This window comes from Peromyscus maniculatus, chromosome 4 (assembly GCF_049852395.1).
Source record: "Peromyscus maniculatus bairdii isolate BWxNUB_F1_BW_parent chromosome 4, HU_Pman_BW_mat_3.1, whole genome shotgun sequence".
Lineage (NCBI taxonomy): Eukaryota > Metazoa > Chordata > Mammalia > Rodentia > Cricetidae > Peromyscus > Peromyscus maniculatus.
Window position 1 is genome coordinate 143,461,511 of NC_134855.1, and position 27,774 is coordinate 143,489,284.

Sequence of the window (27,774 nt, forward strand, 5' to 3'; positions counted from 1 at the left end):
TTTATCTGTGTGTGTGTGTGTGCGTGTGCGTGTGCGTGTGCGTGTGTGTAAGGGCCTGGGACAGGAGGGCACAATGAGGGTGGTAAATCAGCAAAGTGCATGCTGTACATAACAAATGTGATAATGAAACATTTTGTATGATAAATATAGGCTGACAATGGGAAACTATTCTAAAGGGAATATTAATAGGTGGGAAGTTGGACAAGCAGAACATGTGTGCTCCCTAGTGGGAGCACTCACTAAGGGAGGACTAGTGAAGTACCATTCACATTTGCAAAGTCCTCAACATGAGACGAGGCTGCAAATGACAGTGTTTTCACCTTGGTGAAACAGAATGACGCAGACTTGAATAAAAAAATGAGACATCAGATTTTCGTTCTGAAGGCAGCCTTCCAATCGCTTGAAGGAAGGCACCACCCATACAGTGAAGCCACAGGAGCTGCTGCCAGAGTCCAGCTGAGCTCAGGATGGCAGGGGAGGATACGCAGAGTGGGAAGAAATGAAGGGTGGCGGGGAAATTGATAGGTTGCAGATGGAAGACGAGAGGAAGGAGAGGGAAGTGACAGAGTGGGGAGACCTCAGTGTTAGAACAGAGTGAGATACTCTGGTGGATACTCCCTGAGAACACCTGAAGATGAAACCAGAGGGACGGGGATCTCTAGGCCATAAACTCGGCTTTCGTGGGACAGTCTAAGAACTAAGGGTAAGGAGGGGGTAAGGTCTGTGGTCCAGGAGCTCCCACAGTGGGCGGGGCTACAGAAAACGGAAACCGGAGTCCTCAAGTATGATTGAAAATGGGGTTGGTAAGCTAGATACGGAGAACGCGGAGAGAGGAAGGGGTCAGGCCTGAAAAAATGTCAGCATTGAGGATCTGGAGAGCATGGGGAGAAGCTACTTGGAGAGCAGTGGATTGGAGGTTGGGGTGTGAGTTTACAAAAGCACTTGTGGGGCAAAAACAGTGTGAGGCAGAATCGCGGGACCCTGTTGGATTTGAGTGAGCTTGTGAGGGCACCAATGTGCAGCTGTATCTTCACTCTGTTCTCTGGTCACATGGGTATGGGGAGGGAGCTGAGGCCGGTACCCCTTCAGGAGGTGAACACTCACTTCGCTGAGGAACTCTGGGAGCTCTCTATTTACCAAGGAAGGTAATCTAGTATATTTCTACAGAATTCCTAATTGCATTACGCAGCATTTGGTCAGCTGGGACCTACATACAATCGTCGGCTTCCTTCTGTGGTATTTACCTGGCCTGCAGAAATGCAACATATTTCAGATGGGGCTGCCTGGGGCTTGAGTCTGGTGGTACCCATGTAACCATCTGCTGTTGATGGCCAGTTTGTAGTTTGGAGTTAAGCTCAGCTCCCATGGGTCTCCTGTTCTAATATGCACCTTCTGTGTGTTTCGGCACTTGTTTGGGGTTCTCCTATTCCTTAGAGCCAAAGCTCCAGTCCAGAAAATCTTTTTCTCTGCCCTCCCCCTCTCCCAGGCGCAAGAAAGCCTCCTGGGAGGCAAGACAGATTTTTGCAGCATATTTTAATATACAAAGGAAAAAGATTAGCAATGGACTGTGTGTCCAGCCTTCATTTACACATCTATAGCTCAAGAACAGAGAGACCAATCAGGAAATAAGTTAGAGTTCACAGGACCTTAGAACCAAAAGCAGAAATGCTGTACTCAGCAGTCAAGGGGGAGGGGGTTCCATTTTCAGTGGGGGGAGGAAAAAAAAGTTCCTAAAGTATGCAGGACACCCCGTCTTAAGAAGATGGACTGACTCAGCAGACCAGGCCTTCAGATGAGCAGAGCGGAGCCAGGCAGTAAACCCTGAGGCCTGGCAGGGCTGCTGGCATGAGAACACTCCAGCCGCTCTGTGTGTCTCCTATGACTCAGCCTCACCAAACTCCTTCGCGCTTCAGACAAAGCCACTGTCACATGGCAGTGAGTTCTTAAATGCCAGCCTCTGCTGGGATCTCTCCAGGGTCTCTCCAGCTGAGAGTGGCTCAGCTGTTCTGTCGTGGGTCCTCCCACCCCCAGCCACCCACTCTTTTCAGGTCCTGTTGCCTTCCACAGACTCCATTTCCTGATGCACCCGCAACACCTCCAGCGCCTCTTCTATCTGCGGGACACAAGAGAGAGGGGCTTAATGCAGCTGCCCAACGGGGCCTCACAAGAGCCATGACTTCGCTTGCCTCATGGACTCGTGAGGAGCCCTCATCCTCTGCCGCTCACAAGATCCCAGCCCCCACTGCCACCTTCTCCAATAGAGGTGCCAGGGCTGGACGTGACTGTACAGTCAGAACACAGCTGTTTGTGCTGAAGCTTCACTAGGGAGCTACACAGAGCTTGTCTCTGGAGGGACTGAAGTTGGGAACCCCCCCCTAAGACACAGCAGATCGATGTCGGCTGCCACAACCTATCTAGGCCAGCCCTCGCTCTTTGCTGGGCTGCCTCCCAGCCTCCACCTGCCTTGGCATGGAGGGACTCTGGGGACTCCAGCAAAAACAGAAGCTCCAGGTTGTCCATCTCCAGCAGCATGCCTGTGATCTTGGCAGTCAGTGAGGCACAGGTGTCGTGGATGAGGGAGAAGAGACGCTCCCCTGTGTAAAACAACCTGATGGTGGCATCACGGCACACACCTGCCTCACAGCCCAGCACCCAGGAGCGGTGGCATCATGGAGTGGAGCAATGTCCTAGAACCTGTCACCCCAAGCTATGCCATTTAACCGTGCTGGAAACTTCTCTGTCCCCCTCCATAAAGCATAGCAAACCCGCCTTGGAGGACAATCTGAAGGGCCAAGTTGAATGTTATTTGTGAAGAGATCTGCAGCAAGATCAGTTGAGATTCAAGACTCCATTTGTTCCTTTTGTGAGAAGTGGTTCTCACGGGACACACTGGGATTCCAGACAGGAGGTGATGCTCAACTTGAGACTTTGAGTGTGGGAAGCAAACAGCATAAGTTTATCTTCCACCACCAGGTACTTCCAGCAGTACAACCTGGTTTTGGGGTCTGCCCATCTGGACAAGGCATGGAGGAACACTCCAGGGTGGGGGTGCTTAAGTGGGAGCAGAAAGGTCTTCCCATAAAGAAGGGACATGTTGACAGACAACAGCCGGTTGAGCCTACATCAGGCGTATGTAATTTTCTTCTGTGTTAGGGAGGGGCATGAAGTGACAGAACCTGGTGAGTAAGCTAAGGAAACGATGGAGGAGTGGCAATGGCCTTCAGTGAAGGGGCCCCCGGTCTGCATGGTCAGGAAGTGAAGAGTGTGCTGACCAGAAGCAAGCTGCTCATTCTTTCCAACATTAGTAACATCACATTCACGTATGTGTACGTGTGTGTACGTGTGTGTGTACGTGTGTGTGTGTGTGTGTGTGTGTGTGTGTGTGTGTACAAGCACATGCAAGCAGTGATGTGTGCACGTGAAGGCCAGAGGAGGATATCAGGTGTCCTGCTCTATCACTAGCCACCTTATTCCCAGGAGACAGTGTCTCTTACTGACCTTGAAGCTGCCTGTTCAGCTGGGCGGGTTGGCCAACAATTTCCTACCATCTTCCCGTCTCCATCCCCCAGCTCTGGAGTTACAGGCACACATAGCCAGGACCAGCTTTTTATATGGGTGCTGGGGACTCAAACTCAAGTGCTCGAGCTTACACAGGAAGCACTCTGACCTACTGAGCCATCTCCCCAGTGCCCACTAGTGCCATCTTTTTCTTTTTTTCTTTTTTTTTTTCTTTTTTTTCTTTTTTTTTTTTTTTTTTTTTTGAGACAAGGTTTCTCTGTGTAGCTTTGCACCTTTCTTGGAACTCACTTGGTAGCCCAGGCTGGCCTCGAACTCACAGAGATCCACCTGCCTCTGCCTCCCGAGTGCTGGGATTAAAGGCGTGTGCCACCACTGCCCGGCTTAGTGCCATCTTTTATTGGAGCCTGTCAGAAACTCTAGGGCTGGAGAGGAGCTGCACTTGGAGCTCAGAGTCCAGAGGGAACCACCCGTGTTTCCCCAGCACACGGTTATTTCCCACCTTCTGCAGCGGGCACCAGGAGACAGATGAAATTTGACCAGGGCTTCCCCTGGAAGAGGTGTGAAGACATGTAATGACCACCCTGGACCATTTCCCAGGAGAAACCCAAGGGTATTCTACACTGCTTCTTGGCCCTGATCTCACATCCAGGTATCTCCCACCTAAAGTCAGAGTCAGATACCAAGCTGGAAAAAGCCTTGGGAGCATCAGCCCACTAGTACTTTTAGAGAGAGCCAGCTGGGGTGAAACTACCTCTCATCTCAGTGAGGAAACTAGACCGTGTTCCCAAGTCTGTCCTCACTGGAGCTGTTTCCGGCAGGCTAGGCAGCTCTCAGCCCTCCTGCCTGCCTGCCCCAGTGTAGGAGAGTCAGCCACTCACCAATCATTTGTTTCTGCTCGTGCAGGGGTGCGGCAGCCAGCATGGACACAGTCAGGGGTTGATGGCCAGGGACATACACAGCTGACTCCTGGACCTGCGCATGGTGCCAGGAACACATTCCTTAACCACATGGATGGGAAAGGCCTCACACACTTACCCCATCAGGTGAGCATAAACCTCCAGGAAAGGTTCTGGAAGAGGGAAGCGATGTCTGCACAATCAGGTGGGACAGAGAATCCCTAACAAGGGCATGGACTAGAAGACAAAGTTATCCTCACACGGAGATGTTGTGACCCAATGAAGGCCCTTCAAAAACACTGCCACATGAAAGCCACACTTCACTAATCACTTTGCACCTAATAAAGCCCTTTTCTTGGCAAGCTTTATGAACACATCAGCAGTACACACACATCTCCATGGTGTATGTGTGCCTGTGCGTTAAGATCTATATAGTCCAGGATAGCCTAGGTAACCTAGGCTGGCCGAGAATTCTTGCCTCCCCCTTCAGCCCTCTTACATCTTGCTAACTTTAGAAGTACTATTGTTATTTAAAGGCTGTTGTTCATTTTGCAAGAAATCATTCAAACAAGACATATTGAAATTCTAGACATGTTTCAATAATGTTGAATTTGAAACCTTTGGTAGGGGGAGTAAGGAGATACATAGCCTTTTGTTTAATTATAATAAACATTTTTAGTCCTATTTTGAAGCTTAATCTTATTCCTTCAGTACTCAGTATGTTCTTAGATTTCCTTCTCCTGATACTCACAGGAAGTTCAAGTTCATTTTGATAATAACCTAGACAAAAAGTTTGTAACCAGTAAATAAAATATGACCATAGTTCTTTTTCCTTTCTGCTAGTAGGAATGATCTTTGACTGATTGCACATATTAGTAAATGAAATTTTATAAGCCAAGAAAAGCAAAGACCAGAGGGAAAACACTCTACCCAACGTTATGAGCCAGGATACCCAGAGCCCACAGTGAGCAGGCAGCCTTACCCCATGGGCACTGTGTACAGCTGAAGATCCTCTATGTGTCAGGAGAGGCTGGCCTGGAATAGAGCGTCCCTCCCCACCTGGTCCTGTAGTCTGAGTACCAATGTTGACTGTGAAAAATAATAATAATAATAATAATAATAATAATAATAATAATAGGAAGAAGAAGAAGAAGAAGAGGAGGAGGAGGAGGAGGAGAAGAAGAGAAGAAGAAGAAGAAGAAGAAGAAGAAGAAGAAGAAGAAGAAGAAGAAGAAGAAGAAGAAGAAGAAGAAAGTTTCAAATAGCCACTTAGAAAAAAATAGCAAATTTTGGTGGAGCAATAAAGAAATTAAGGCATTTGTGTACTATAGACAAGAATGTCAGGTATACAGCAACTATAGAAATACAATATAAGGGTTCCTCAAAAAAAATTAAAGAGTCAACACATCCAGCAATCTCAGTTCTGCACATATACTCAAAAGAATTGAAAGCAGGGTCTCAGGGAGATACCTGCAAATCCATGTTCACAGTAGCGGTATTCATGCACAAGAGCTCCCAGGTGGAGCCATCTGTGTGTTCATCAACAGGTGAATTCGTAACCAAAATCTACATCTACAGGAAACTGCAACATGCTAGAACATCACTGAATCTTGAGGACATTGTACTAAGTGAAAGTTAGTCACAAAGGACTGATGGTCTGATTCCACTTACATGAAATAACCATACTCCAATTCATAAAGACAATAGCTTCTCAGCCTTTTGGCTAAGATCCACTGAAAATTCAAAGAGCCAAAAATTGAATGGTGCTTTTTCTAGGGGCTAGAAAGAATAAAATGAAGAACTATGGCTAATGGGAAGCTTAGTTTCACAAGCCAAAAAGCCAAAATGGTGGAAAATGCTGTAGTCCTTACTCCACAGTGTGAATGTACTGGATGCCACTAAAACTGTAGGCTTAAAAATAGTAAAGCTGCCGGGCGTTGGTGGCGCACGCCTTTAATCCCAGCACTCGGGAGGCAGAGCCAGGCGGATCTCTGTGAGTTGGAGGCCAGCCTGGGCTACCAAGTGAGCTCCAGGAAAGGCGCAAAGCTACACAGAGAAACCCTGTCTCAAAAAAACCAAAAAAAAAAAAAAAAAAAAAAAAAAAAAAAAAATAGTAAAGCTTGGAGCTGGAGAGATGGCTTAGTGGTTAAGAGCACTGCCTGCTCTTCCAGAGGACCTGGGTTTAATTCCCAGCATCCACATGGCAGTTCAGACCTGTCTGTAACTTCAGTTCCAGGGCTTCTGACATCCTCACACAGACATGAATGCAGGTAAAACATGAACATAAAAATAAAAAGTAGTAAAACGCTCACTGTTCTTTCAGAGTACTGGGGTTCACTTCCAAACACCCATATATAGCAACATACAACTGACTGTAATTCTAGTCCCAGGGTATCCAACACCCTCTTCTGACCTCTTTGGGTACTGCACACATGTGGTGCACATACATTCAGGGAGGTAAACACTTATGCATATAAAATACAAATAAATCTTTTTTAAAAAAAGTAGTAAACCCTGTCTTGAAAAACAAGAAATAGTAAAGCAGTAAAGTTTACATTGTGTATATTTTACTGAGGTTGAAAAATGAAACAATGAGGGGGCTGGAGAGATGGCTGAGAGGTTAAGAGCACCAGCTTCTCTTCCAGAGAAGAGTTCCTGAGTTCAGTTCCCAGCACCCACATGGTGGCTCACAACCATCTGTAATGAGATCTGGTGCCCTCTTCTGTATATATAATAAATAAACCTTTAAAAAAAAAGAAAAAAAGAAAAATGAAACAATGAGCATGTATGTTGAAGCCTGAAACAATATAAGACCAGGGACTTCATCTGGCTCATTCATCCCCAAAGGACCCCCAGTGCTGAATGTAGGACCAGCACAGAGATGTGAGGATATTGGCCAACAGATACACTTGTCCTCAAGGCACAGCAGCCTCAGTCCTTGCTGAGATTCAAGTCCTCCCACTTGTGAACTCACCAATCCTCACCACAAAATGGGCCCACTATTTTTAAAGATTCTAAAGACTATTTTAAAGATTAAGTCAGCAGAAATAGCAATCAGCAAGGGGCACGAAGTGACTCCCAAGGGCTGGATGCCAAGCTAACATTTCTGTTACAGACAGCCTCCAAAGCTGGCCTGGCTCACCAAGGAAGCAAGGTCACTATGGAGCCTGATCTAAACTCCCCTCCACTGCCAACCCCGCGGACACCCTTCTATTCCGAATCTTGCCCTCGTTCACTGCTACTCACCTACTCTCTGCGTGTGAGGCAGCTGACTGGAGGCCTGACTGGCACTGCTGAGGTGAAAACACGTGTGTTGCATCGTGCTTAGTGGTTGGACCACCGAGGCAGCTGGAGGGCAGGTGGCTTAGAGCAGAGAGAAAAACAGAGAGAGGTTTTGGGTGACAATCAAAGTAACACACTGTGGCCTGGAGTTCCCAGGGCTGGCGAGGAACTGGAAATTCACAACAAAGAAAGAAGAGTCAGTTTACCTAGACCAAGAACTCTGGAGGAGGGTGTGTAGAAATGTGCCATGACAAAACCAGCTCATGTCCCCCCAGGCCCTAAAATTCTGATCATTCAGTTTCGTCCAAGTGGAAGCTTGGATCTCAAAGGCCATTCATCAACAATTTAGCCAAGAGAGTTTCATTATTTTCTCTGTTCTACAAGAATTTTCAGCCCCAAATCAGAGTAGCCTCTGGAGATAACTGACAAGGCCACACTGTGTGTCTTCGTCAGGGTTGCCATGGTGCCTGCCGCTTCATGAACACTTCATTTGGTCCCCAGTTGGGAAGGGGAAACTGAGGCTCAGAGGAGGGAAGTAACCGACTCTGAGAAATGCAGAGCCAGGCTTGGCCCTGTAGCTATACACTGCCTCTTCTCTTGAGGCTCACACCCACAAGCGTGGCTGAAGGTAGAGGGTGGATCACTTACACGAAGGTCCGTGTGGCTGGGCTGTCCACCTGGGGTCAGGTTGCATTGGAGTCATGGAGCCCGAACCATAGTATATAGCCTGTGCTGTGGACTGTGGGAGAAGAGGATCAAGATGAGAGGGGCTTTGTATCTTCTCAGGACACCACTGCAAGAACCACACTATCCCCTGCCGGAGAAAGCTCAGGCCTACAAAGCTAATATGAAGGCTCCATTCTTCCATCTCAGGATGTCCTTTATCCCTAAACCCCTCAGAGCAAAATCACTGATTTATTTCAACCATTGCTCCTTACCCCAGCCCAGTAACCAGATGGAGTTTGTCAATTACTCCAGCTGTACAAGCACAACCAGTTGCTAAAGGATGTCACCAAGCCAGTGGTCTTCAACATGCACATCCCTCTCCTGCTCTCAGTTCTATGATGTCATTCCCCTAGCCGTGCTCCTCAGAACATGAACAGCCAGGTCATGCTAAGGTACATGAGCATCTATCTGAGCTGGGAAAATGCTACAAGCACTATGGCTGTTTAAGAGAGCCAATGGATTCTGACATAACCGGAGAAGATAATGTATACAATAAAGTAATTGATGTTTCTATAGTGTGTGTGTGTGTGTGTGTGTGTGTGTGTGTGTGTGTGTGTGTGTGTGTGTGTGTGTGTTTTGAGACAGGGGTTTCCCTGTATAGCCTTGACTGTCCTGGAACTTGCTCTATAGACCAGGCTGGCCTTGAACTCACAGAGATCCACCTACCTCTGCCCCCTGAATGCTGGGATTAAAGGCATACACCATCACCGCCAGCTTTAGACTTCAGTACTTAATGTAAGACCTCTCAAACTCATTTAACCACAGAGTCCCTTCCACACAACATTCAGGAATCTCACGCTGACTGGAAAGCAGGATAGCATGCCATGCCCCTTTAAAGATGGGGCGAGTGAGGCTTCACGGGGCTGGAACAGCTTGCCCAGAGTGTTTTCAACAGAACCTATACTTGTGAAGTTCCATCCCCCTGTGGGAGCTGGAGGCCCACCTGGGATACAGCAGGCAGTAGGTAGCTGGTAGGCTGCTGGAAGGAGCTCAAGACGGGGCGAGAGAGGGACTGTCTATACTGGTCGGTCAGGATGGCCTTCCGCTCCTCCTTGCGCTGTGCCAGGGCCACATACAGAGGCTTAGTGCCCACGATGCGCCCATTCATCTCCGTCACGGCCTTCGTTGCCTCTTCTGGAGAGGAAAAGCAGACAAAGCCAAACCCCTTGCTGTGGCTACTTTCTGTCATCACCTAAAAGCAAGACAAGACAAGGGTTGCTGGGCACAGGGAAGCAAGACTCCTGGGATACACACTTCTCTCCTGGGACCACATCTGAAGAGGCCTAACTTAACATCCGTGCAGCCATGACAGGCTGCAGACTAACAACACTGGGGCTGGGCCTCACCATTACAATAACCAGGAAAAGCCACAAACTGTACCCTGCAGGGGACCAATCAGAACGGAGACAAGCAAGTACTAAATGCTCTAGAACTTAAAGGACATATAGATGTTGCCAATTTCCTTGCAGCAACACCAGTACCAGTCCCTGCTTGACAAAACTTCTGTTACCTCACTCCTGCCCAATCAGGAGTTCGACCCCCATCTGAATCTGGAATTCCCCTATCACCCCCATTCTTTACTCCTTAAAAACCCTGCCTGTTGGATCTCCCTGATCCAACCACTGTGTCAGAACGGGTGGGAAACCCAAGCTCGAGCTTGCAAAGAAGGCTCTTTGCTTTTGCTTATGAACTCGGACTCCTGATGGTCTCTAGGGGCTCATGATGAGGGCATAACACATCCATCACTGAGAAGATCCTGTGACATACTGTGACAGAGGGATGAACCGGCACTCCACTTTTACTGAGGCCTGCTGTATGCCACATACTTTGTGAACTTTTGTGGCTCTCACACCCAGACTCCTGATTAGGGAGGCATCCTGGCCTCCCTGTTACAGGAGAAAAAGGATGACCCAAGAGGAACTTGTCCAAGGCCACCTACTTGGTGACTCAAACACAACCAGGACTCAAAAGACAGTCTAGCGATTCCTACCCTTCCTCAAGGTGTGAGGCCTGGTTCTTGAGAAGTTTGCAACAGATTTTCTCAGCTGCCCTTTTACAATAATGTCATTATTTTGGAGTCACTGTAGACTTCCAGAAAAGCTTGAAGAGGAGTACAGAGAGCAAGGTGTGGTGGTGCACGCCTGTAACTCCAGCACTGAGGAGGCTGAGGCAAGAGGAGCACTATGAGTTCAAAGCCATCCTTACACAGTGAGCCCTTGTCTCCTACCCAACAGCCCCTGACCCAGAGATTGCTCTGTGTCTCAGGCCCAGTGTCCCTCACTGTTCTTGACTCTGCTGCTGTTATCTTCTGTCAACCACAGTGCTACTGTCCCCACTTCAGGCTGGGCTCACATTGCAGCTTTTGTTTCACTTTGTTTTGGTTTTGAGACAAGGTTTCTCTGTGTAACAGTTCCAGCGGTCCTGGGACTTGCTCTGTAGACCAGGCTGGCCTCACAGAGATCTGCCTGCCTCTGCCTCCCAAGTACTGGGATTAAAGGTGTGCACCACCACCACCACCACCACCACCACCACCACCACCACCACCACCACCACCCAGCAGATCGCAGCTTTTAAACTAATAATCTTCATCACTTCCCAGATCAGAGGCACACTACATTCTTAACCCTTGGAGGCTGGAGGCACAAGAGCCCCTTTTAACAGCCTCGCCAGTAGAGTTCATTCTGTGACATAGGGACTTTCCAACCGCCTCATCTCTTGGTTGTGGAACTGAAGCAAGGGGCATTGATAGAATTGTGCAAAAGGGTCTTTGTTTTCCTCAGGTACAGAGATGGGCAACAAAAAGTAAACATAGCAGTATCAGCATTGCCTGTGAAATCAAATATTTTTATGTCCTATTTAATGTTGATCTCAATGTGTTATTTATTCTCACCGCTATTGTGATGGATCTTAGCTTAATACATTAACCACACAGCATGTAACATTGTTGCTTTAACATTTTGATAATTAGATTTCAATACAACTGGCTCTCTGATAATCTTATGAATTGTATCCTATGCAAAATATTCTTAGAAGAGAACCAAAAGCTCATCAGGACCAGATGCCATTGCATGCATACACATGTATGTGTGCTCATGTGCCTGTGCGTACTTGTGTGTGTGTGTGTTATGTGCACACTGAGGCTAAAGAAGGATGTTGGACATCCTGCTCTGTCACTCTCCACCTTATTCCTTTGAGACAGAGTCTCTCACTGTACCTGAAGCTAGGCTGGTAGGCAGCAAGGCCCCGCCATCCTCCTGTCTCTATCCAACCTAGTGCTGGGGTTACAAGCACATACGTGAGCAGAGTTAGTTTTCCATAGGTTATGGGTGTTTGAACTCAGGTTTTCATGTCTGCACAGTGCTCTTACCTACCGAGTCACCTAAGTCTCGATGTGAAAATATTGTCAGGAACTTCTGTCAGCAGATAGATTTTAAAAGGGGACACTCCAGTGGAATTTACTGTGAACTTGGCAGTGGCTTATTCACAGCAGACAATGTATTCACCTTCATCCATTTAATTCTTATCACATTTTGTATAAAGTAGAAAATGTATATAATTAGATAAATCCAGGGCTGGAGAGATGGCTCAGCAGGTAAAGACACTTGCTGCCAAGGCTGATGACTTGTTAGATCCCTCAGGTCCACACAGTGGAAGGAAGAAAACTGACTCCCACAGGTTGACCTCTGAACTCTGGGCATGTGTGTACATACACATACATAATAAAATGTAATAAAATTTTAAGTTAAAAAAAAGAAAGTCAGATGTTCAGGTCATGCCCTCTGAATTCTACATGCATCTTGTCTGACCCAGATAAGAAGCCAGGGCTGAGAACCACACAGTCCATGCTGCACCTTCATCTTGTGAATGAGACACGGACTCTAAGCCTCCTTGCAGTCACGGAACTGCTGAATAGAATGGCCCTCTTAGGTACTTCTTAGGAACTTCGCAGGATTGGGCACATCCCTAGCACTCAACAAATGGAGAAGAATGAGTGAAGAGTGATGAGTGGCAACCCAGCTGTTGCATTTTCCAGATGATTAAACTGAGGCCCAGAAATAGGGTAAATTTCTGGAATCCTGGCATATATGGTATCTATGGATGTTTGTTGAATAAATCATAGTTACAGTGCATCAAGTCCAGCTCTACAGCTAGAGTATACATTTAATTTCTTCCCACCCAGGAAGAATGTCTAAGGCAAGGCTGCTGGTGGATCTCCAAAGGTGTTAGCCAGACCAGAATGAGGAACTCAACCCAAAGTCCCTGGAAGCCAAGTGAGAGACTGGGGTTTGTGCAGGGGTGAGAAGCAGGGATTGTGCAGGGGTGAGAAGCAGGGATTGTGCAGGGGTGAGAAGCTGGGATTGTGTAGGGGTGAGAAGCTGGGGATGGTGTAGGGATGAGAAGCTGGGGATGGTGTAGGGGTGAGAAGCTGGGGATGGTGCAGGGGTGAGAAGCTGGGGTTGTGTAGGGATGAGAAGCTGGGGATGGTGTAGGGGTGAGAAGCTGGGGATGGTGTAGGGGTGAGAAGCTGGGGATGGTGCAGGGGTGAGAAGCTGGGGAGTGGAGGGGCGAGGTAGTGAAGGGCAGGGCAGGGAGTGCCGCAGTGCCCACCTTGGCACTGGTGATCACTCCATAGGCAGAGAAAACTTCCTTCAACCTCTCGTCGTTAATGGAGTCATCCAGGTTCTTCACGTAAAGGTTCACACCCTGAAAGAATGGATCCTGCTCAGTCCCCTTCCCCTCTCGTCCCAGACTGCCTGGGGTGGGGCCAGTGGCTGGCAGGGCCACAAGGGACATGCAGGGCCCAGCTTCATGTAGCCAGGCAGCCTGCCTGTCCCCAGTTACTGCAGATCCCATACCGAATGTCTAAGGCCCCCAGCCGCTCCCGCACACCTGCCCAGATCCTAGCCTCCCATTTCACACATGGGGACCCCAGAAGGAGGTCTCAGACCTACAGCAGGCTGAGTGAGGCTCGGAGCTCAGCCACACAGCTCTCCGGAAGGCTGTGTAGAACAGCTGGAGGCAGAACTCCTGGCGGGCCGATTCTGCTTTAGTCTCGGAGTAAAGGATAGCTGCCAGTCTGCCATCTGCCAGCTTGACATGTTATCTTACATGATGCAAGACACCACTCTAAGCCCTTTCATACATCAGCCCTAAGGTACGGAAGCTTTAATCCCGTCTTGGAGATGTCAAAATGGCAGCTCTCCTTTCGCGCCAGTCCTTTGCCATGTGAGCTTTGCTGGCCACCGCAGGGTGTTTGCCAGCGTCCCCTCCCCACAAAGTGTGGAAAATGAAAGTTCTAGACATTCTCAAGTGTCTCTGCAGTGAGAAGAAAGCTGTCTCTCACTGAGGACTATTACATATGGATACATGTACATGACAATATGTATACATGCATACACACCGTGTACATTCTCCATAAAATCTAAAACTTTTATTAAAAAATTTAGAGGGGGGCTGGAGAGATGGCTCAGAGGTTAAGAGCACTGCTCGTTTTTCCAAAGGTCCTGAGTTCAATTCCCAGCAACCACATGGTGGCTCACAACCATCTGTAGTGAGATCTGGTGCCCTCTTCTGGCCTGCAGGGGTGTGTGCAGACAGAATACTGTATACATAATAAATAAATAAATCTTTAAAAAAAAAAAGATTTCTTTAAAAAAAAATTAGAGGGGTTCATCTCCAAAAGGTCACATTGTACTGATTTACACTATTAATTTTAATTAGCTAACTTGTAGGGTTTGGTGGCTCATGATTGTAATCCTAGAACATGGGAGAGAGAGACAGGAGGATCATGGCCAGCCTGGTGAGTTCCAGGCCAACCAGAACTATATAGTGAGTCTCTGTCTCAAAAATGATAAGGGCTGGGGAGGGGGGTAGTAGCACACGCCTTTAATCCCAGCATTCAGGAGGTAGAGCCAGGCGGATCCCTGTGAGTTCAAAGCCAGCCTGGTCTACAAAGCAAGTTATGGAGGACATCCAGAGCTGTTATACAGAGAAACTCCATCTCAAAAAAAAAAAAAGCTGACGAAGGGGATGGAGAGATGACCCAGCAGTGGACCTAGGTTCAGTTCCAAGAACATTCGTGATGGCTGACAATCATCTACAACTCAGGTTCCAAAGGAGCCAATGCCCTCTTCTGACCTCCACAGGTAGCAGGCATGCACACAATGACTTACATACATTCAGGCAAATACTGATACGCATAAATAAATCTTAAAGAAACAACAGTGAACTTAATGGAATTTTTTGTGTATGTGCATATGCAGAGGCCAGAGGGTAACCCTGGATGTCTTCCTCAATCACTCCTCGTGTTTTGAGACTTGGTCTCTTCACTGGGAGTTGAGGACCACCAGTTAGGCTAGCCTGGTGGGTCAGCAAGCGCCAGGGACCCACTTGTCTCTCCCAGTGCTTGTAGTAAGTTGTGTGCTGCTGTACCCATTTTATGTGGGTACTGGGGGGTCAAACCTAAGTTCTCAGGTTTGCGCGGCAAGCACTTTGCTGACTGAGCCACAGATTAATGTGACTTTAATGACTAAACACCTTCTGGATGTGACCTGTGTGGCCTAATTATTTTCAACCTAGAGTAGGATGTCCTCCAGAGGCATTTGGAAATATGTAGGTCATTCTCGTTGTTCATCACTGGAGGATACAGTGGGTATTGGACACACAAAGGATTGTGCCAACCAAAGTTGACAGCATTCCCAACAGCCCTTTGTAGTGCAGTTATATGCCACTTCTGTCACAGGCAGGTGACGCCTGCCCCAGTGCTCATGTGATCCCTGCCCTGAGCCATATTTCTAGAAGTAAGGCGATTGTTGGAAGGAGTTGCATCCAGGGCACCCCTCCCTGGCCCCACTTCCGGCTTGCCCTCACCTGATAGCGGTTCTGCCTCTCCTGCTTCATCTGCTCAAACCTGCGCTTCAGCTCGCTCTGCCGCTCTGCCCGCTTCTGGGCCCGACCCACGTACAGCTGCTGCCCGTTCACATCCTTTCCATTCATGTGGTCCACGGCCTGGAGAGCAGGAGGAGGGCACGTGGAGAACCATCCCTGTCTCCAGTCCGCCTTTTGGGCCAGAGGAGGTCACCTACAACGAGGCTGGCCTTTCTAGCCGGAATAATTAATACCAGGAAACGGCCTTTTACAGGACAGCCACTTTTTAAAGATATGGTACAAGACTCTGAAGTAAATTGTGGGTTTTAAATTCCTCATTACTTAAAAAAACAGAATAGAAGCCTGTGTGGTGACAACATGACTTTAAGCCCTATCATTCAGGACACAGGGCAGAGGAATTCAGTGAGCACAAAGCTAGTCTATTCTCTGACAAGGCCAGCTAGGGCTACAAGCTGAGACTCTGTCAAAAAGAAAGGGGGGGGGGGGAGAACCCCAAACACAAAACTCAGAATTAATGTTAAGTTTTCTATATTAAAAATTTAAAGTTTTTTTAAAGTGTGTGTAGGTGTGTATATCTGGGTGTGGATGTGAGTACTTGTGTACAAGTACCCACAGAGGCCAGAAGAGGACATCAGATCCCCCAGAGCTGGAGTTGCAGGGGGTTGTAAGACTCCTAATGGGTGTGCTGGGAACTAAATTTGGATCTCTCTAGCCCCATATTTAAATACCAAATTTTAAATATTTAAATGCATATTACATTGAAAGAAGTCAGTCAGTAAAGGATACATACCATCTAACTCTAGCCAAGTAACATTCTGGAAAAGGCAGAACAATGAGGCCAGTAAAAAGCTCAGTGGGGGCCAGGGGGTGGGGTATTGGGAGAATTGGCCAGGTTTAGAGGGGTGAAAATACTCTCTCATATGGTCCTGCTGGATGCATACACTTTTACATTTGTCCGAACCCAGAGAGTGAACAGTACCAAGAATGACCCCTAGTGTACACTAGGGCCCCTGGGTGATGATGGTGCATGTAGATTCATCAGTGTGACAGATGTGCCCCTCTGGTGGGGGATACTGATAACGGGGGGGGGGGGGGGGGGTAGGCTGTGCATAGTGGCATATGGAATGTCTATGCCATCTACCCAGTCTTGCTTTAAATTGCCCTAGAAGGTCTATTACAAAATAAGCTAAACGTCTATTTCATTGCCACCAAACAGGGCTAATTTGAAGGAAGCAATAAACATCCAAAACAGCATGGCTGCCTAATCACCATCCTTCGTGTTAGAGTTTACAACGCAGCACAATTCTTTTTTCTAACCATGAGAGTGTTCATAAAGATTTTTAGAAACATTTGCACTTCAATTCTGATTTTTCTTATCTTTTAAAAAATCTTTTTAAAAATTCTTTAAAGTTGGGCTGGAGAGATGGCTCAGCAGTTAGGAGCACTGGATGTTCTTCCAGAGGACCTGGGTTCAATTCCCAGCACCCACATGGCAGCTCACAGCTGTCTGTAATTCCAGTTCCAAGGGATCTGACACCTTCACACCAATGCACATAAAATAAAGTTTAAAAAATTCTTTAAAGTTATTTTATAATTTTATGTGTATGAGTGTTTGAATTTGTGTCTGTGTACAGTGCCCCTGGAGGCCAAAAGACGTCAGATTCCCCTGGAACTGGAGTTACAGATGATTGTGAGCTGCCATGTGGGTGCTGGGAATTGAACCTGGATCTTGATTAAGAGCAGCCGGTGCTCTTAACCACTGTGCCATCTCTCAACCGCTTCAATCTTCTTTTCAAACATTAAAAATTTTTGTTAATGTATGTGTATGGTGCGTATCTGTGTGTGACTGTGCCACCTGTGGGTAAGTGCTCAAGAGGACCACAAGAGGGCATCAGATCCCTGGAACTGGAGTTACAGTCAGTTGTAAAGTGCCTGATGTAGGTGCTGGGAACTGAACTCAGGATCTCTGGAAGAGCAGCAAGTGTTCTTAACTGCTGGCCCCAAGCTTTTTCTTCTCTTAAACACCCCAAACCTGTTAGATGGTGTAAAATCCTGCATCTTCTGCCAGAACACAGAGGAACCAAGCAGGTTCTTTCTGTAATCCACGTGGAGAACAGAATTCCCATTTGTTTATCCACAGAAAGCAGCAGAAGTCAGACCCAAGTGCACACTGACTCAGTGTTTAGGACTTTTACCAGTGTGGGGAGAAATATTTGAGGGGAAAGAGGCTTCTTAAGAGGTCAGTTATTAGTAAATATTTATACATAGTGAGGACTTTTGCTTCCGCGCCTAAATGTTCCATTCTTTGAACTTCTAGGCTTAGAAGCCAACAAGAAAAGATAATGATAGAACCTTTGATCCTTGCATCCTGGGCTGGGGGAGGGTGCTTTCTTGCCCTCCACTTGCAGGCCCACTCCTGATCTTCTGGCTTCCCAGGCCTGGCTTTGTATTCTTTAGTGGAGCAGGACCATGGAGGCACCTACCTTCTGGGCTTCCTCATGTTTCTCAAAATTGACGAAGCCGAAGCCCCTGGATTGGCCATTGTTGTCTCTCATCACTTTCACACTCTGCATCTTTCCTAGGAAGGACCAAACTGGCTTAGCAGGGAGTTGGGGAAAAGCCAGCATGTTCCCTTCCTTCCTCTAAGTCCCCAAGAAATCCCAGGAAGCCCTCCTCCCACCAGACCTGGCCATGAAAGAAGAACAATAGTGCCCCCCTTTTCCTTTGCAGAGCATGCCCACCAAACTGGGAGAAGAGGTCCTGGAGGCCCTGCTCATCCATGTCCACATGCAGGTTCTTCACGTAGATGTTGGTGAACCCCAGGGCCCGAGCCCCCAGCTCTGCCTCCCGCTTCTGTCGAGACTTGAAGTGGCCTACAAAGCTGTGGACACATCAACAGAGTAGAAGCCACCAGATTCATCATCCCTCCATCCCAGTCTGGGCTCACCTGGCAACTCTGGGTCACTTGGACCAATTGCTATCCTTCAGTTTCCTATCTGTTGTTGGCAACCCTGGCAGGGTCATACTCCTTGGACTGAACATGTCCAGAGCCCAGCTGTTTTCAATAGGTGAGAAGCTGTATTCCAGAGCTCCACCTTGCATGAGGTTACAAGAGCTTCAATCTAGTGGCAATTGCACACAGAATAAATGCTCCAGACTGGGTAGTTGAGAGCACAGGAAAGAAGAGCATGGATTTGGAATCGGGCTCAAGCCTGGAACCTCACTGCAGTTACCTGGTTGTGTGATCTAAGCAAGTTACTGAACCTCTCTGAGCCTCAGGGTTCATTTCTGTAAATCTGGGGTCCAACTGCCACTGTGGGGCTTTGCTTATTCATTTAACAAGCACGGAGAATACCAGAGATGCAAGGGTGAGCCAATCAGACATGGTCAGTGCTTGGGTCACTGGTGATGGAGGGGAGAGAGACTGACATCATTTAAATGGGGCATTCATTTTAAAATCTGGAGTTTCTGAGCTGGGGATATAACTTGGTGGTAGAGTGCTTGTCTAGCATGTGTGAGCACCTAGTTCAATTCCAAGCATAGCTAAAAAGAAGAGGAAAAATCTAGAAGTGTTCAGGTTCACATAAACACATCTAAGAATCATTTTTCAGAGAGAGAGAGAGAAAGAGAGAGAGAATATAAGAAGCTTGCTATGTTGCCCAGGATTCCCTGGAACTTCTGAACCCAAGTAATCTTCCTGCTTCAGCCTCCCAGATAGCTGGGACTACAGGCACTTGGCTGAAAAGAATCCTCGATTAACAAATGCCTGGCTAAGGAAGGCAGGTAGTGTGGAGCACATGTGTCACGAGGAAGTTGGAGCAGACACCAAGGGTTGAACATCAAGCGTTAGAGGTCAATACAGAGAAGTGGTTGCTAATAACATCTGAGAATCCAGGAAATCTCAGAACAAAACAGTAAGATCAGTACACAGGACCCTCCCCAGAGAAACTCCAGATCAAATAACCCAGTGCCTCTGGCAACCCAAAGTTGCCTCTCCAGTCAGGGCTAGCAGTTCACACGTGTAATTTTAGTACTTAGGAGGCAGAGGCAGGAGGATAGGGAATTTGAAATCATCTCCACCTATATAGTATGAGACCCCCGTCTCAAAAAGAAAACAACAACAACAACAACAAAAAGAGCTGCCTTCCCTCCACAGCACTGACCATGTGGCTGGGCCAGCAGATGGGCAGATTCCAAATATGGAAAGGAACAGCCCAAGGCAGGTTCTCTCCAGATCTGCAGCACAGTTTTCCCATCTGTGAAGTGGGATGATAGCAAACTTGGACAGGCCTGATGCTGTACCTGCCTTCCCGTCTGCCCCCAGACCCTATGGAACAGCACACACAAGACAGAGGAAAGAAACCGCAGCCATACCAAGAGACTGGAAAACAGATGCAATCATCAAGCCCATCTATGATTTGGCCATCAGCTGTTCCCTCTAGAATTCTCGTCCTCTGCTCAGATAGTCCTTTGATGTCTACCAACTCCAATTTTACACAAGGAAAGAGTCCCTGAGAGGTTCAGCCACTCACCTGAGGTTACACTCCAAGGAAGAACTCTGCCCAGCACCTTGTGCCCATTAGACAGTCTCAGAAGCAACATTCCTGATTCCACAGTTTTGCCCCTTCAGCCGCGACCCTCCCCCCAGGGCCGAGAACTCACACTTTTCGGTCATTCAGCAACATCCCGTTCATGGTGTTGATGGCCTTCTGGGCAGCCTCATGGGTCTCAAAATGCACAAAGCCGAAGCCCCGTGATCCATGTTCATTATACACTACCTGGTCACAGGGAGGAAGGACAGAGACCACCCAACAGGGACTTCAGGGAGAACAGAAGGACAAAGACTTGTACATGTTCATTGGTGAGTGTAAAAGACAGTTATGTAGGGGGAGCTCAGTGACAGCCTTTGCTAACAGGTCCTAGACCTTGGGCTTCCTCTGGGGGGTGGGGGGAGAACGAGATTTAATCTCATAACAGTTTAGAATTGGAGAACGGACATCTAGAGAGACCAATCCACTTGCTTGAGGTGCCAGTGTAAGGAGGGGTGGACTTGGGATTTCAACCCCACAGATGCCCCCTGCCTCTGAGAGCAAACTGGAGACACTGTGAACATCCCAGGGCAGGCTAGCTGTAGAAGCTGTATATGGTTGCCCTGGTCTACTGCACGTGCGAGGCTGAAGAGAATGTGGTGGGTCATAAGGCTGGCAGTCATTTGAAAGAGATAACTAAGGCGCAGGCAGAAATCAAGTCTATTTGGATCAAAGTGGGATCTATGAATAGAAAGTTTTGAAACATTCACACACACACACACACACACACACACACACACACACACACCTCTGTTTTAGGGGGGTTTTGTTTGTTTAGGAGATTTTTGAGATAGGATCTTGCTCTGTAGCCCAGGCTGGCCTCAGACTTGCAATTCTCCTACCTCAATTTCACAAGAGCTAGATTACAAGTGTGTGCAACTGTGCACACCTCACAAAACTATTGACAGTGATTATTTCTGGGGACCAGAGCCAGAAAGGACAGAGCTTTATTTCTTAGCTCCTTCTTTTTCTTTTTCTTTTTTCTTTTTGGGGGGGGTGGTCAGGGAGGAAATTTTTGAGACAAGGTTTCTCTGTGTAACAGCCCTAGCTGTCTTGGAACTTGGTTTGTAGACCAGGCTGACCTCTAACTCACAGAGATCCACCTGCCTCTGCCTTCCAAGTGCTGGGATTAAAGGCATGCATCACCATGCCTTCCCTATTTTGTTTGAATTTTACCAATTCCTGTACTATTCCAACAACAAACTCATCTCAATGTTGTGACAGAACATTCCATGCCTGTTCTGTAATAGAGAACAAAAAAATACCTAGAGTTCAGATGGTTCTTAGCTCTTGAGTCAAGGCCTTAGGCCCAGTTTCTTTTTCTTTCTTTTTTTATTTGTTTTTTTGTTTTTTTGAGACAGGTTTTCTCTGTGTTGTTTTGGTGCCTGTCCTGGATCTCGCTCTGTAGACCAGGCTGGCCTTGAACTCACAGAGATCTGCCTGGTTCTGCCTCCTGAGTGCTGGGATTAAAGGCGGGTGCCACCACTGCTGGGCATTAGGCCCAATTTCTAAGGTCTCCATGACCCCAGTTTCACAGGACCACCTCATAGCTCAGCTCAGTGACACTGTCCATGCCTCCACCCACATGCCAGTTGCTGGGGTGCTCTTCCTAAAACTGTGATGGCTTCAACCATGCAGAGAAGTCTGCTAGCTTGGTAGGTTGAGGCTCCTTGATGGGCCATGCACAACAAATCCTACATCCAAACCACTTCTTGTGGAGTTGGGGAGATGGACTTGGGGCTATGAGTACTTGGTGCCCTTTCAGAGGACCTGGGTTTAATTCCATATTGGAGAGCTCGCAACTGTAACTCCAGTTCCAAGGGATCCACCGCCCTCTTCTGGCCTCCAAGGGTACTGCCTGCACATAGTGCCTATACAGGCAAGCAGGTACAAACATATATACATAAATACAATCCTCAATCTCACACCCATCACACACTTCTCTATCTCTCCATCCCCAAGGAGGATCTTTTTACTTTTAGTTCAAGGTCAACCCTTTCAGACTTAGCCATGTTGACGGCCCCCACCTCCCCCACTCTGGATCCATCACTAACTAAAGATATGTACTTATCTTGTTACATGTTCCAGGAGAACCCTTCCAGGTAATTCTTAACTTTTGAGACCCAGTGGGAAAATTAGAATAGACGACTGGTCCAAAGTCAACCACTCAGTAGCAATGTCATAATTATTGCATGGTCCTTTAGGTGTTTTATGCCCCAGGTACCTTTTCATAGCCTGCACCTAACTCCCCACAGTCCTAGAAGGGGAGTTCTACCACTGCCCCTTTTCCAGGAAGCCAGTGTAGGCGCAGAATCAGGAAGTGAAAGCGTTTGAACTCAGGACATTTGGCCTCCAGAGTTCTCTTTCTGGTACAATACATTATGTTGCCTTGTTGCTATGCAGCTGGCGTTTGCACAGAGGTGGCCTGATGCAGATCACGTGTTCTTCCCATGGTGCCACTGAACTCTTTCCTGATTGGCCTAATGGCTCCCTCCTTTCTGGGCCCATGACTCCTTGAGAACCTTAGTCTTGCCTCTGAGCCCAATTTCCAACTATTCCTACCAATTCCAGCCAAGCTCTCTGGAGTGGAGGTAGGGACCTCATTGTAAGCCTTATTGCTGACCAAGCCCACGGCAGGGCTTCCTGAGGCCTACAAGGGTTTGCTTGTGTCACACAAAGCTTGCCATCCAGTCTTCAGTGACCCAGAGGACTCAAGGCCTGAAGAAGGGGGGAAGACATCCTTCCCCCTGCTCAATTTACTACAGTTAATCTGGTAAGTTTGAACCTACCAGTTCAAACTGACTCCAAAGCCAGGCACAGCGGTGCCCAGCAGTAATCCCAACACTTCAGGAGACTTCAAGGCAGGACTGCTTTAAGTTTGAGGGTAACTGAACTACATAGTCATAGTAACTCAAGGCCAGCCAGGACTATGCAAGACCTTGTCTCAAAAAACAAAACAACATGGGCTGGAGAGATGGCTCAGAGGTTAAGAGCACTGACTGTTCTTCCAGAGGTCCTGAGTTCAATTCTCAGCAACCACATGGTGACTCACAACCATCTGTAATGAGATCTGGTGCCCTCTTCTGGCCTGCAGGCATACAGGCATACAGAACATTGTATACATAAAAAATAAATAAATCTTAAAAAAAAAAAAAAAAAAAAAAAAAAAAAAAAAAAAAAAAAAAAAACAGAAAAGCACCAGGCAGCGGTGGCACATTAATCCCAGCACTCAGTAGGCAGAGGCAGGCAGATCTCTGAGTCTGAGGCCAGCCTGGTCTACAGAGTGAGTTCCAGGACACCCAGGGCTACACAGAGAAACCCTGTCTCAAAACAAAATAAACAACCCCAAAAAACAAACAAACAAAAACCAAAAACCAAAGAACCCACAAAATCAAACCCAGAGCTTTTCATGTTAACCCTCATCCATATACTACACTGAACGGCAGACAAGCAATCCTACTGCTCCAAACCTCTGTGGCCTCAAACAAAACTCTGGAATCTTCCTGGGGACACCTTGAGGGGTGGCAGGGAGGGATCCAGAGCGGCTATAGAGGCAGACATCCAGACACACAGAAAGACAAGCTTCTGACAGTATGTAAGAACTCAGCTCACGTTAAGCTTCCTCCTCCCAATGGTGGTCAAAGCAAGGAGCTGCCCTGGCTCTGTCTCGGTACAGCACACACCTCGGGTGTCAGTCTGCTCCTTTGAGTGGCCGACAGGCCCTATTCACAGGGAAGGTGGAAGAGCTCAGCTGAGAGCTTAGGGACTGAAGCTGGCTCATAGCAGTGTTCAGAGAAGGCTCAAACCCAGAGATCATGATACCTCTGCCTTTGCCCTTCTAGAGACCTCTGGGGACCTAATTGGCCATCATCATTAACATCCAGGGCACAACACCCAGGCTTTAGCCCTCTACTCAGCACATACTGGCCTGCTGTTAAGCCTCTGGTCCTGAAAAGTCTCATATATAAGGTTAGAGAACTAATCAGAACTCTTCACAAACCATAAACCATCCAGTACTTATTGCACGTCATGATGGGGGGACATCCAGTGTGCCCAGGGATGCAGGAAACTGAACACAAAGAAAGACTCAGAGACACAGCAGTGACTAGAAATAATAATGCCACTTAGAAGGACTTCATGTTCTAATATAAGAAACATCTTAAAAACAAGATGTGGTGGGGGCCGGGTGGGACACTCAGTGGTAGAGTGGGTTCTGTCTCCAGCAACAAGGGAAAACCAGAAGCAAGATGCTGATTGTTACAGTCTCTAATGAATAACTTTATCACAACCAAACACTTAATTCTGTTTTGTAGATGTTAACTACCCCCTCACTTGAATGTGGATTGGTCTGGGACTGCCTTTGGTCTATAGAGAACAATAGGAGTAAAGGGGTCCCGATTCTGAGTTGAAGTTATAGATAGCCCAGTGAATTTCTACTCCAAGTCCTCTGAGACCTGGCACAGCTGTGAGAAAGACCTGGGATAGCCTGCAGGAGCATGGAAGAGCACACAGAGAAAATCCCAGATGTTTCAACTGACAGCCAGCCAATCCCACACGGACCTCCTGAGAGTTTCCGCCAGGCCCAGGTAGCATGGGAGGGAACCCAACCAAGACCAGAAATGCTGTCTAACTGAGCTCAACCCAAATCACCAACTCCAAATTATAAACTAAATAAACAGTGGTGTTGAAAGCCATGAGCTCGGGTGATTATCCCATGGCCGGCTATTGGGTGCAAGAGCGACCTCTAGTGGTTCTAAGAAGATAAAACCATGAATAGCTACTGGCGAAGTGCCTGCTGTACCCAAAGCTTTTGAAGTGGGGTGCTGGTTGGTACCCCTCTACCACAGAGGTATCTGACACCAACTGACTCTCCTAGAGGGGCACACCCACCTTAGAAGAGAGGATGCTCCCGAAGGTGGAGAAGGTGTCATAGAGAGCCTTGTTGTCAATAGAATTCTCCAAGTTTTTGATAAAGATGTTGCCCATACCAGACTTTCGAAGCCCTGGGTCTCGGTGGGACCACATGATCCGGATGGGCTGGCCTTTGATCATCTCAAAGTTCATTGTGTCCAGTGCCCGTTCCGCTGGCGGGGGAGGCAAGGAGAGAAAGGGGCAAGTTAGGTGACATTTGTGACCCTGAGTTTCCACTGTGCTCTCTAGGATCGAGGAAAGGAAAGCCATAATCTGGGTCTCACTTGAGATATGAGCCTGGAGACTTGGGTGGATTAAAGCTGAGGGGATGGTTGTACATGGTACTCCTTGGATGTTCCAGAAAGATCAACTCTTAGCAAGTAGCATGGATCCCCATCTTACAGATGGGGAGACTGAAGCTTGGGAAGGCAGAGCCAGGCTAGTCTAGCCAAGAATATTGCACGGATGAGCATGTAAAGGAAGGGGATGTGAACGGCACCCCCCTCACCAGTCCCTCATCCCCACCTGTGAAGTGAGGAGATGATGGTGGTACCTTCTTCCCCATGCCTAACTGGAGTGATGCCACCAACTGACCGGCGGTCAGGCAGATCGGAAAGCAAAGCATGCAACAAATGGGACTTGGGTCTTGTATCACACGGGAAATAGGTGTTTGGTAAACGGCAGTGTGTCAAGCCACCTCTGTCCACCATCCTTCTACTTGGACAGGCTATGCCTTGCAGATGATGTGCTGCCTGCTTCAAGACCATGCTAGCTTCAGAGGCACAGAAAAGACCGAGGGAATGCAGTGGAGTAAGAACAGAAGTCTATACTTTTCATCCAGTGCTAACATACCCAGTCAGGAACAAAACTACAGTTCAGACCTCCCATCTATGGATTGATGGCCCAGATGGTCAGGTCCCGTTTCACTCATGAGCCTTGCAGAGAGGCAAGAGGAGGCAGAAATGGAGTGTGGTAGAGAGAGAGAGCATTCTGGACTCTGGGAACCTTTCAGTTCACCCAGGAGGCCTGAACTAAGGGGTCTTTCTTCCTTTTGAGACATGTCTCAAAATGTAGCCTAGGCTGACCTCAAATTCATGTTCCTGCCATGGCTTCTCCAGTAGTCTGGGGAGGCCAGTTCTTGGTTACATTTCTGGAGTGGTTCGTAGGCTGTCACTTAAGAGTACATCCAGTGTCCCAAATGGTCCTTCAAACTCTGGTCCCCATTCTTCATGCTACTGAGGAACAAGCCTCCAGCAAAACCCATGGCTCTTAACCCTTGCCCTCCATTCTCGGCAGAAGCCCAGACATGCTCAGCTGACAGTTACTAACCAATCCTTTCACCCCGACAGTGGCCAGCAAAGCCAAGAGGAGGCAGCTTTTCCGGAAGCAGAAAGGTGAGGCACCTGGTGGAGACCCATGTCAGGCTACACTGGAGGGCAGGAGCCCAAGGCTTTCCCATCCTCCACCTGCAAGGCGTTGGCCAGCTTCCTCCCAGGTGCTCTCAATCCCTTCTATAACCACTCTTGAAGGGAGGCAGAACTCCCGTTTTCCTTCTACTCAGGCAACTGAGCTCAGAATGGTTGAGCCACTTGCCCAGTGTCACACAGATCCCGGGCTCCTAATCCAAGTCCACTCAACACAAAAGCCACCCAGCAACAATGAATGCGTCCAGCAGTAATTGTCAGTTCTCCGAATGCCTGCCTTCCAACTTCTGGGTCTCCGTTTCCCTGCTGTTATATAGAAGAGGGAAACACAGGCTGTCTCATCTTCCCTGGCTAGGATCTGTAATACTAAATACCCACAATTAGTTACAGGCCCATTTCTACCTGAAAGACAGAAAATTACTATTACATAGCTAATAGAAGTTCACTAGAAATAAAATTTTCCAGTTTGGGATGGTAGTTTTCAAAAGGGCATATTTTGCCCAAAGGATGTTAAAGGCAAGGTTTTTCTCTCCTCTGGGGCTCACCATCAGCAGGCTGCTGGAAGTTGATGTAGGCATAGCCCAGCGAGCGCCGGGTGGCCACGTCCCGACACACGCGAATGGACAGAATATTGCCGATGGGGGAGAACATCTCATAGAGCATAGCTTCAGTCACGTCGGGGTGCAGATCGCCCACATAGAGCGAGGAGAGTGCGCAGCTCTGGCTACTGGGGTCCATGGTTGTGCAGGGCACTCAGAAGTGGGTCACCAAGCAGCCCCAGCTCGCAGGGTACTGGGCCTGGCAAACGTGATGGTGGCCGCAGCCCGGCTCCGCCAATCCTCCCGCCTGCCTCCGTCAACCTCTTGCCTTTACCGGCCCTGTAAGCCAATCCCAGCACCCAGCCCCACCCACCTGGGAGTCTTCAGGCTGGGAAAGGCGCAGGTGGCCGGCATCTCCCACCTTGCCTAGGGGCAAGACCACAGGTCAGCAAAGCCTGGGGCAGGGCCACCAAGATGAGTCGTGGGTGGAGTCGTTTAGAAGAGGCAGAGTGCGGGTTTGAACCCAGGTCATTCATTTTCTCTCTATATAAAATGGGGATGTGGGAATGGGGGGTGGGATGGGGGTAAGGGGAGGGGGTGGGAGGGGGGAGAACAGGGGAACCCGTGGCTGATATGATATGGTATTGTAAAATAAAATAAAAGGAAAAAAATACAAAAAAATACAAAAATAAATAAATAAATAAATAATGGGGATGACTCCCTTTTGGGAACCATTAAAGGAGACTTCTTTTGTGGTTTCAGTACAAACCAGAGAATTCTTATGGAAATACTCGGTTCCAAGGTTTTGTAGAGTTTGAGACTGGGGGATGGCTCAGTGGGTAAAGTGCTTCTCTGCAAGCATGAGGACCCAGGGTCAAATCCCCAATGTCCAAGTAAAAGCTATCAAGTACAATGGCAATGGGCACCTGGGACTCCAGCCCTGAGGAGATGGAGACAGGTGGATTCCTGGGCTTGCTGGCCAGCCAGTCTAGCCGAAACA

The 27,774-nt window shown here is 48.0% G+C and overlaps 1 protein-coding gene across 1 annotated transcript; it reads right to left on the reverse strand.

Annotated features, from left to right (window-relative positions):
* Positions 1-737: 737 nt before the first annotated feature.
* Pabpc1l (poly(A) binding protein cytoplasmic 1 like) lies at positions 738-27,255 on the reverse strand. Its single transcript, XM_076571192.1, has 14 exons — positions 26,781-27,255; positions 24,791-24,984; positions 19,974-20,089; positions 18,053-18,192; positions 17,795-17,889; positions 15,294-15,431; positions 13,032-13,127; positions 9,367-9,615; positions 8,346-8,436; positions 7,662-7,778; positions 5,398-5,504; positions 4,398-4,491; positions 2,464-2,594; positions 738-2,113 (listed from the first exon to the last, which is right to left on the reverse strand). Exons 1-14 carry the CDS (start codon positions 26,971-26,973, stop codon positions 2,045-2,047), a joined length of 1,830 nt encoding a protein of 609 aa, XP_076427307.1. The 5' UTR covers positions 26,974-27,255; the 3' UTR covers positions 738-2,044.
* Between the last annotated feature and the right edge of the window lie 519 nt (positions 27,256-27,774).